Raw genomic sequence first — 11,275 nt, 5'->3', positions numbered from 1 at the left:
TGCAGAATTTATCTTCAAACTGTCATACTCAAGTGCAGCCCCACGAAGTTCTTTAATGGCTATGGTCTACGCAAAAAGGGAAGTTAAGTACCTCCAAGTTTTGGGACAGAAAAAACAAGTCTTAGATAGCCAGAATTCTTTGAGAGGTATAAACATAGAACATGTCTGGAGGAGAAAAAAAACATTACTGAGGACACAAAATGTTGGTCAAACTGATGAAATCAAATTTCCAGGTGTTCACATGGCTATTAGCAATTAAGAGCATACCTTATTTAGGAAAATATACAGCCACAGCTGCTGTCTCAGTTCTGGCCGTAGGTTCAAAATGAGGAATTGACTTCCATCGTTCCCTGCTGCCATGATGCTGGCCCTCATGAGAATGAATCTACATGAAGAACAATCTAGCTCTAGTCACAGCCTTTGGGGCAGCATTAATGCCTCCCAGGTGAAAAAGTTTCCCCTAAAGAACTAACGCTAACCACCTTCCATGTGATTTATAAGAGTAGCTTATATGAAAATGACTAATCAATCTGGGCGGAGCTAAGTTCAAGAGTTTTTCCTGTACAGAAAAAAAACACATAATGACAAGATGTAAATAAACAGAACTGATTTCCATCTTCCAGCTGTTTTGATGGGATCATGAGAACTTCAGACAAAAAAGTCAGTTTTAATAATAAACCAGCTAGACTCGGAGAAACCAGTCTATCTAAGGCAGTATGAATGAAGACTGACAGACACATATAAGGAGATATCAAAGATGTCTATTGGTTTAATTTTCTTCATAATTAACATAGAAATATATGCTTCTTTGTAAGAACTACATAAATTTTGTTTAGATAAAGGTGTGCAATGAGAAAAGTGTGATTCTCTACCATTGCTGAGAAACTAAAAAGGGACAATAGTAACAGTTATGTTCATTTCATAACTTCTGTCTACAGCAATTAAATCAGCTTGTGTATTAGCAGTATAATGAATCAATACATTGATGTTATATAGCCTGCAAATGTTTCAGTCATTGATTCCGAACTAATTAAAGTTTCTATTTTCCGAAGTTCTTCACTGCTGTGGGAGATGATCAAGCAGTTCAGAGCTTGGCGTAATCTTTCAGGATCATTTCCAATTTCTGGCTCAGCATGATGTTACCCTTCACTTTCAGTTTACCGGAGAAGAATGCCTAAAAAGAGCAGACAAGAGGAAAAAAAAGTGTGTATTCAGTTGTTTACACACAAATCAAAGAGTTGCTAGAACCAAATAAGAAGCCAAAGGTTAAGTGTGGTTGTTCAGTACTTAGGAGAAAGCCTTCGGTGCAGGATGTCTAATGGTTATTGTTTATTAATGAAAACCATTCCAGTTCCATTCTAATACCATCCAGAAATAGTTTTCCATCCGTAATGCAGACAAGGCCAAGTCTATCACTCAGGAGAAAAGAAGAAAATACAAAGCAACTTCAGCAACCTCTATTTCTTTTCTTTGTATAGCACCGAGGACTTCTCCTGTTGTAAGACAAATGCCTTCACAGAAGTTGATGGCAAAATTTCAGCAGGGTACAAAAATAAAGCTCCCAGACTCGTCCCCCCATGCTACACTTTTCCATATATCCCTATAAGAAATGAAAAAACAGAATGAAAAGGTTATTTAATGAAAACTAAAGGCCTAATGAAAAGGTAAGGTATCACTCAAATTCATACCAAATGAACCAGAAACTTGCACAATGTATGTATACGCATATTTCAAAGAAATGCTCCGGGTTTATACATAGCATACTTTCATTGAAATGCTGGTATATTACATTTTTATTGTCCCTACTTCAAAGAGCTGTATACCCTGTTTCACATTCAGTTCGTATTTTTTTAAAACTAGTTTTGCTTCACTGTGGCTTTGCAGTTTGAAAGCTCTTTGAAAGTTCTTTGAATGTGCTTTTGCATAGTTCCATTAACTTGAAATACATTCAAATAAAGAATAGAGAGAGCCAGCAGAAAAGAATTTGAATAGATGCTTTGAGCTTCTTTAGATGAAAAACTTCACAGAAACTCAAAGGAAATACAAATGCCCAAGAACAGATCATGTTCCTGAATCTCAATCACTGTTCTTTAGCATTCTGATGATTACATGTCAACATCTTGTTCATTTATGCTTTATGCCTGCTATATACAGAGGGTCACAAAGGATTTTATTCATGTGGTATGTAGGATTTATAACAAACATTCACCATGATCGTTAGTCTCCAATTTTATAATCAAAGTCTCCAACAACTTCTGCTTGGGATCAAAGAAAAGGAATTGTTTGATATATGATGAGCTCAATTAAAGTTTTCATTTGCTCAAGCTTTAATCTGTAAGCTGACATATTAAATTTGTGACAGTTTAATTTACTTTTACACAAGCCATTTTTATTAGTAAAATTAGTAGTTTTAAGCAGTTGATTACTCCAAGAAGCTGAAAGTGCAGACGCAGATTACAGACCTTTCTTAAATCTTTCTCTCCCTGACAAAATCATCATAGTTTGGGTGAATTTTGACCAGTTTCAATGCATCTACATGCATTCACTGTCCAACCTTTCACTCTATTGCAGTATTAGCAGTAAACCAGAACATTGCAACAAATATCAACTTGCTGCAATATGACAATCAAAACAGCCTGAGTGACAAACCTTGCAGATCATATATTGTGAAGTACCAGGAAACAAACAAACTACTAACTTTGTTGCAGATTTTGGGATGCAAACAGTCATGAATCGAAGACTGATTTAAGGCATATAGTATGTCCCCATGCAAGTGAGTATGTCTGTGACACACAGGTTTTACCTTTTGTGGGTTGGTCTTTTGTTGTACCACATCCATGAAATCCTCATCTGAGAGAGTGAAGGTGGTATCAGGAGAATTTCTGGCAGGTCCTTGATACACTGCTCCAGAGCCATTTTTTAAGTCAATTGCTAAGAAGGAAAACCAAAGATAATTTCAAATTAACGATAAAATCTTCAGGTTAAAGAACACTACTCTCCTTATCTATTATTATAAAGCATCCGGTCTAAACTATCACCTATCAGCCACTAAGAAAATGAATGCGGTTTAATTCTTCTTCTTTAATGAAAGAAAATAAAAAAATTATTCCTGTGCTAAGGGGGAGGGCACTTGCAGCAGGGACTGCCTTTAAAAAATTCTTGCAGCAATGGTAAAAACTGTTTTTGAACAACATTAAAGATGCATAAGATATTAATTAGTGCGCAAATGTTAGTCACTGCGCAAATGTTAAAGTTAGTAATGAAGTTCTAATGTTTGAAAACAATATCCTATAGTCAGACAAGGCAGACATGGTGGCGTTCAAACACACTGCTGCATTTTCCTTGTTCTGCCCCACAAGCAATATAGCCCGTTCTGCTTGACGCAAAGAACATTTAAAGCCTTGCCAAGTATCTGTCTTCCTCTTCCTCAAACTGTCTGTAGCTTCAGAGTGTTCTTTTCCCACACCAAATGACCTGCCAAAATAATCTATTACAAAGCTAACACTATCAGGTATTGTGTCATTTGGCTAGAAGAGTATTTTGACAGGATATGCTCTGCCAAATCATTCTCAGATTTTGCAGATTCCCTGTCTTACCTTTACACCTTTTCCTCTTGATCCATCATGCTCCGACCCCACACAGTATTCAAGTGCATGTTCTCATAAGGAAGGACATGGCATCTCTAATCACAGAATCATGGATGCCAGTTCACTGACAAATTTTAAGGCATTTGCTAAACTATGGAGACTTATCTGCATAAACTATCTTATGTGCATTCTACATGAAACAATGTTTTGAAAGGATAAGGGGAACCATGAAGACTGGGAGTAGCTTCAGTCTGTCTAAGTCTTTAATTTTCTGAAATTTATCCAGTTATAACAAAACTAGAAGGGGAGTTAAGTTGCTCAGTGAGAAGTGACATAGTGAACTATTATATCCAGTTGATTTTAAAGTAAATTATAATTTCTGAAGCAGATTTCATGCATATCACTTTCATGCATATAGCTTGATACAATATGAGAAGAAAGAAAACAATGACTGAGGACCAGATGAATGATGTATAACTTTTTGTTTGTGGGTAGGAGCTGTGTAACATCCTTTTGACCCAAAACAGGTACTATATAGTCTAACATCATATGTGAGCCTTTAAACATTCTTCTGTAGGTTATACAGGCACAGACTATTATTAGAGGAAAAAAAAGATCAAAAAATCATCTACTGAATCATGAAATGCAAGCTTCACAGTGGATACCAGCTCCCCAGACTAAGTTAACTAAGCTTAACTATCCATGCGCTTTCGAAACACACCACTACTCAAATGCTAGTAATGTTACAAACCATAACAATGTAGCCAAACTGAGCTCCCTTCGAGCCAAACAGCATTGGTCAGCAAGCCCAATAGACTTGCTGACACAGTAGCAGTAGACATAAAATAGACATAGTATCTAGGATACTTAAAGTTCTCAATTATTTGTTTTGAATTACTTCCAGACCTTAGAAATCCCTTCTAATGCTTCATTTTGCATCCATTTAATTTTTTCTGGAACAGTCCCTGGACTGTTCCAGAAGGGACACAGATACTGAAAGCCTGACATAATGTTTCCCAAGACACAACCTCTTCATTACCTACTGACTGGAAAAGCAATTTTGATATATCTTATTGGTAAGACTCATCCATCAGTCTCAGCAGTGTAAAGTTTTGATACAAACAGAATTAAAAAGGTGTAGTGAGTCAGGCAATTTCTAACAATATCTAAGTTTTATTTTGAATATAGTACATACTTAACAGTTGTTAAATTGTTGTACATTCAGTTGTAACTTAACATTGTTACACTCCTGTTCTCCATTTCCTAGCCAAATCACAGGACCACTGTTTACCAATCAACATCTACAATTAATTGTAAGCTCTCAAAGCACAAACATGCCTTTAAACGTTGCATAATCATGGTACCACAGACAAACCTTTTATGTTTACAGACTCGCAAAATCACAGAATCATTAGGGTTGGAAAAGACCTCTAAGATCAACGAGTCCAACCTTTAACTCATCACTACCTTGACAACCAAACCATAGCGCTAAATGCCATGTCCAGTTGTTTCTCAAACACCTCAAAAGGGATGGTGACTCCACCCTTTCCGTGAAGAAATTCCTCCTGATGTCCAACATGAATGAGGCCACTTCCTGTTGTCCTGGCACCAGCTGCCAGGGAGAAGAGGCCAATCCCCACCTGGCTACAACCTCCTTTCAGGCAGTTGTAGAGAGCGATAAGGTTGCCCCTGAGCCTCCTTTTCTCCAGGCTAAACACTCCCAGCTCCCTCAGTCACTCCTCATAGGACTTGTGCTCAAGAACCTTCACCAGCTCTGTTGCCCTTCTCTGGACACGCTCCAGCACCTCAATGCCTTTCTTGCAGTGAGGGGCTCAGAACTGGAAACAGCAGTCAAGACGTGGCCTCACCAGTGCCGAGTACAGAGGGACAATCAGTGCCCTGGTCCTGCTGGCCATGTTATTTTTGATACAAGTCAGGATGCCATTGGCCTTCCTGGCCCCCTGGGCACACTGCTGGCTCACATTCAGACAGCTGTTGACCAGCACCCTCAGGTCCTTTTCCAACAGGCAACTTTCCAGCCACTCTTCCCCAAGTCTGTAGAGCTGCAGGGGGTTGCTGAGATGCAAGTGCAGGACTTGGCACTTCACCTTGTTGAACCTCATCCAGCTGACCGTGGTCCATTGATCCAGCCTGTCCAAATCCCTCTGCAGAGCCTTCCCACCCTCCAACAGATCTATACTTCCACCCAACTCAGTGTCATCTGCAAACAGACTGAGGGGACACTTGATGCCCTCGTCTAGATAATCAAAGATGAAATTAAAGATATAGAATCACAGAATCATAGAATCGATTGGGTTGGAAAAAACCTCCGAGATCATCGAGTCCAACCCTTGGTCCAAATCCAGTCCATTTACTAGATCATGGCACTCAGTGCCACGTCCAATCTGCGTTTAAAAATCTCCAGGGACGGTGAATCCACCACCTCTCTGGGCAGCCCATTCCAATGCCTGATTAAACAGTACTGGCAAATACTGAGCCATTGGGAACACCAGGCATGATCGGACACCAAGTGGATGCAGCATCATTCACCATCACTCTCTTGGCCCAGCCATCCAGCTAGTTTTTAACCCAGCAAAGAGTGCTTTTCCAGGAGAATGTCATGGGAAACCATATCAAAGGCTTTGCTGAGCCTTTGATCAGGACCTCCTTCTCCTAAACCCCTGCTGAATGGGCTTGACCTCTTGGTTGTTCTGCATGTCACGTGATCACACTCAAGATAATATGCTCCATAACCTTGCTGGGTCAGGCTGACCACACCAAATCCTTAACCTACCTCAAATTAAAACTTACCGGAAATTTAAAAAAACAAAACAAAACAAACAAACAAAAACAGACTAATGTAATGGTATGTTATTAAAATATTATTTGCACTTCCTCTGTATTCTTTGTAAAGACCATCAAGATTTTTGATGAAGAAATAAAAATGAAAAGGAATTACACAGCAGCCACAAAAGAAAAGCACTCTGACAACAAAACTGTCTTTTCCACAAAAACATGAAGAATCTTCCATTGTTACTTACACTAAAGTAATTAAATATGTATGAATTATTATCGTTCACAAGATAGTGTTGTCAGAGACATAATAAAAATGGGGCGGAAATCACATGTATAGAAGTTAAAACACTAGACATTGACATTCTAAGATTTAGGATAGACATTTGCTTTGCCCTTGAGGAGTGCCTTACCTTTTCTAGGAGAGAAATATTAACAATTAGACTAATTTTTTGTTTGTTTTGGTTTGGGATTTGTTTTGCTTTAAAAGGGTAATGGCAATAGAAAACTTTTTCTTAAAGCAAATAAAACAAAGTGTCACCCATGCTTCACTGCCTGAAGTCATATTACATCATAAAATTATTGAGCAGTTTCACCTTCATTTGTCAGCTGTTAACAAGCAACTACAAGCAACAATTTCTCCCTGGTTCTCATAACAAAGTTTTAATCTTCCAAGAACTGGAAAGGAACAGAAATATCTCCTGCTTTCAGATGTGTCTTCACCAGCATGAGGAAAAGCAACAGATGGGTAAACTCTTCTGAGTACTGTTCCAGAAAGCCGTTAACTATCAACCAACAAATCTCAGTGGCAATGCCTTTTCTCTTATCTGGAAAGAGAAGTTGAAATGAACTACCTTAACTCTAAAAAAAAAGATTAATATTTTATAACCGTTGAAAACAAAGGCAACTGATATACAGTAATAAATACAAAGGAGAGAGCAAAGTATGCTTTAGGTAGTGAAGCAAACTAGGAAAATCAAAGCTGGGGTGGGTGTCAACTAAGAATTTTGTTAAAAAATAACAAAAGACAGCTCCAGTACCACTACACTTACTCCTTAGGTTTTGATACTGCCAAAATCTGTATCTTTATCTTCTTAAGAGGGTTTTCAGCATCCTCTTAAATTAGAACAGCTTGATTTTGTATAGAAATACCATTAATTAGGGCCAGTTATCAGTGGTTACAGTTCAACATTGTTTAGACAGCAGATGAGCTGTCCAAAATATCACATCATGAGTGCAAGGTCAATTGTTCTACACCTCTCCACAGCTTCACACAATCCACAGACAGCTACATAAAAGTCATTGCTGGTTAAACAGACTAGTGTTACTAATACCAGTGTCTCCATCAAGAACTGTCTCTGTAACAACAAAAGCTAATTCAATTCACAAATTACATTTCATTTAAACTAATAAAAATCTTGGTTTCCTGCAGAGAGTAGAGATCAAAAGGTCACACCTGCAGTCAAAACAAAACACTAGAAATAAATGTAAGTATGAAAAAAAAACAGTCTTTTGGTTCCCTAAAGTTTGGAAAAGACCAGAATGACTGCATACATGAGAACAAATTTCAGATGGATCACAGAATCACTAAGGTTGAAACAGACCTCTGAGATCATCAAGTCCAACCTTTGATTGATCATCACCTTGACAAGTAGACATGGCACCAAGTGCCACCTCCAGTCATTTCTTGGACACCTCCAGTGATGGTGACTTCACAACCTCCATGGGCAGTCCATTCCAATGTTTAGCAACTTTTTCCATGAAAAAATTCTTCCTGATGTCCAACATGAACCTCCTCTGCTGCAGCTTGAGGCCATTTCCTCTCATCCCATCACTTGCTACCTGGCAGAAGAGGCTGACCCCCACCTGGCTACAACCTCCTTTCAGGCAGTTGTAGAGAGTGGTAAGGTCTCCCCTGAGCCTACTCTGGGCTAAACAACCCCAGCTCCCTCAGCTGCTCTTCATAAGACCTGTGGTCCAGACCCTTCATCAGGTCCATTGCCTTTCTCTGGACTAACTCGAGCACCTGAACTGAGAGGCCCTGAACTGGACACAGGACTCGACGTGTAGCTGCAACAGCAGCCCTTAATACTGCTGCCTTCTCTCATATGCTTCCCTCCCAGATCTTAGAAGGTTGAAGGACACTAGTAGAAGATGCTGGAGCTATAATCACTGGCTAAGACAGCAATGGGCTGCAGGGCCCAGATTGTTTCCAGCATTGTCAACTGCTGCAATTACCACAACAGCACAAAGCTGTGCAAAAGCGACAAGTCAAAAAATTGAAACACACTGCAGGACAACTATGTAACAAATTTAACAAGCGGAAGAGGCCTAGCAGGTAGCTCAAGAGAACCAGAAACACTGTTTCTAAAGGCCTGTGAGGCCCTCAAAAAGAGATACCTAAAAAGAAGAGAGATAATGAAAAAATTGGCATCAACTCATGGCTTAAAACAAAACAAAAAACTCCCCCCCAAGTAATATTCGTCCTCTCACTTCAGTTCAAAGAATTTTGACCATACATTGAAATAGTATGTAGTATTTAGCCACATGAATCAAAATCTAAATTAATTTTAATGTCATATTTTCCCCTTTGCTCTCTTGTAGATCATAAGATCTACCCTTCAAACAGCAATTTTACTTAGAAAAGACAGAAAGACAGAATTGTTCTAACAGCATTACATTTACAAAACTGATTTAAAATTACCGTAAACAGAAGATCAATTAATAATCAGTAGGTCAAACCGAAGTGTAAAGAAGTGCCATTCTACTGACATAGTTGCGTAACTCTGTAAATCTGAAGCAGGTTTGAAAATAGTCAAAATAGTGACACATAACTAAATTCGAGCTATGGCAAAGGTTACAATCTTACTATCATCTTCAATTTTTAAAGTAAAAAATCAATTTGCCAAAGGCTAAAATTTCTAATTATGTACAGAAGCTTCCATTACATTAACAACCGAAAAAGTCAAGCATTCAAGTCGGCAAATGGCATTGTCAGTGTTATGTATTCTAAACTGACTACCATCATTCATGTGCATTACAAAAGTCTTACTGGTGACCTATATATGAGGCTCTCATAAAGATCATATAAAGACAGAAATCTTTTGAGTTATTGAGAATATCTTAGCTGCAAGAAAGCTGTCTTCCTTCGAATGTAAAATCATAAACTACTCTCTTCTTCCACATTCACTATGCTAAATTAATTATATCAGCATCTGGTAGAAGAGACAGTACATGATGATGCTCTTGAATACTGAATAATAAAATAACATATGCAAACATGCAAAAAGAATTAAGTTGGCAACTGCTTATAAATCTCTTTTTTTTCTCTTTGTGTTTGTTTGGGTGTGTTTTTTAATGACAAGACCACTGTTTTTAAAAACTCACAAAATAAAATTTCCATCATGCAGACACATACATACCTTGCTATTAGAAACGTACCATTAGAGTTATGTAGACTGCAATAGTAGTAGGTTAATGATCCATAATAAGGACAAACTATGAGGGTCAACACTATAGTTGTCATACCAGCTAACACTCTGCTAGTGAGTTTTCAAAACTATTTTAATATTACAATTTAATACTTAAATTATTTAATACACCACAGAGTCTACAGTAACTCATAAGCTTAAAGGTACTTACCACACTATATAAATATTCACAGTAACTTTTCCAAGATTTTGGAAATGCTTCATTTCAGCTCTTAAGAGTAGTTGGCAACAGGAAATGTTTAAAATATTAGGTTACCTCCTCCACCCTCCATCCCACAGGGAGTTTTAAGTTTTTTTCCAAATTCATATAAAAGTACAAATAATTTTTACTGCAACAGAAGCATAGGGAACAGGACAAACAAAAGTTATGTCTATTTAATCCCTTTTAGCTAGGGAAATATGCATTGGAAGAAGGCTACTTTACTCCTACTGCTTCAGCAGGAAACATAAGAGAGGACAAGCTTTGTTTGAAAAGCAGAAAAGGCTGACTACTGATTTACTTGAAGCAGGAGTACTCTCTTGCTCTGGATACAATGGCAAAACATCTCCTTGTTTCCCCTCTAACAAAACTTGGCCTCATGAGGCAGGTAAGGCCACTGCTCAAGCCTAAATCTATAAATGTGTTTGTTCTGCACTCAGTAGTTTGCAATTCCAGACCTTCCCGAGTGAGAAACTTTATTCATATCTGGAACATTCCTCAGTAGATTTTTCCTCCATTGTCTTGTCCCTCTATTCTTTGCACACACATTAATAGGTGACCAAAAAAGCAGTTCTGAAGCTAAAGGCAATGATGAATCATCCTAAAATAGTTTTCCGGTTATTATTATAAACATGACCATCACTTGTATCACATTTAGTTACACATGAAACAATAGGCAGGACTGATGTAGTATACAGAGTGACTCCCAACAAACACAAGTATTCACTTTAAGTATTTTGGAGTTTAACCTATGCAGTTCTAATTATCTTCTAAAAATGTAAGCAAGAACATAAGAAAGACTTCATAAGCCTTTTGTTGAGGTTCAAAGCATGTCCATAATTTAAATTACTGAGTGTAAAAATGGAAAACTGCAGATAGGAGAAATGATTAAGAGCAGCAATGAATTTTAAGACAGAACATCTGAGGTGGATTATTCAGTATTTCCCCCCATCTCATTTTGATATATAGGTAATAAGCTGGCATAATTTACATATGTATATTCAGCATATTGATTAACTGCTATCCAAGTGAAAGTCACCCCTTATTCCTTAAAAACTGCTTAAAAGGCAAAACAGGTAGAACACAAGTATATTCAATCTACATATAATATTTTTCCTGAAACTTAACAACAGTCTTGCTACTCAGAATCTCTGCTGGTTCACATTAGGCAAAGATAAGGTGAAACTATAGGTTTCTAAATTGTT

At 37.8% G+C, this 11,275-nt stretch overlaps 1 protein-coding gene across 1 annotated transcript in view; it reads right to left on the bottom strand.

The window, feature by feature from the left end:
* Window positions 1–741: 741 nt before the first annotated feature.
* The window catches only part of HSD17B4 (hydroxysteroid 17-beta dehydrogenase 4), a 61,296-nt gene continuing 50,762 nt past the window's right edge, over window positions 742–11,275 (bottom strand). The window contains exons 23-24 of the mRNA XM_027729627.2: window positions 2,804–2,931; window positions 742–1,174 (exon numbers count right to left, since the gene is read on the bottom strand). Coding sequence (XP_027585428.2) covers window positions 1,085–1,174; window positions 2,804–2,931 — 218 coding nt within the window. The 3' untranslated portion in view covers window positions 742–1,084. The remainder of the gene's footprint in view (window positions 1,175–2,803; window positions 2,932–11,275) is intronic.

Source organism: Pipra filicauda, unplaced genomic scaffold (genome assembly GCF_003945595.2).
Source record: "Pipra filicauda isolate LSUMZ 115617 unplaced genomic scaffold, ASM394559v2 scaffold29_size4552773_pilon, whole genome shotgun sequence".
Classification (NCBI taxonomy): domain Eukaryota; kingdom Metazoa; phylum Chordata; class Aves; order Passeriformes; family Pipridae; genus Pipra; species Pipra filicauda.
The sequence above is the reverse complement of the archived record's forward strand: the minus strand, read 5'-3'. Positions and strand labels throughout refer to the sequence as shown.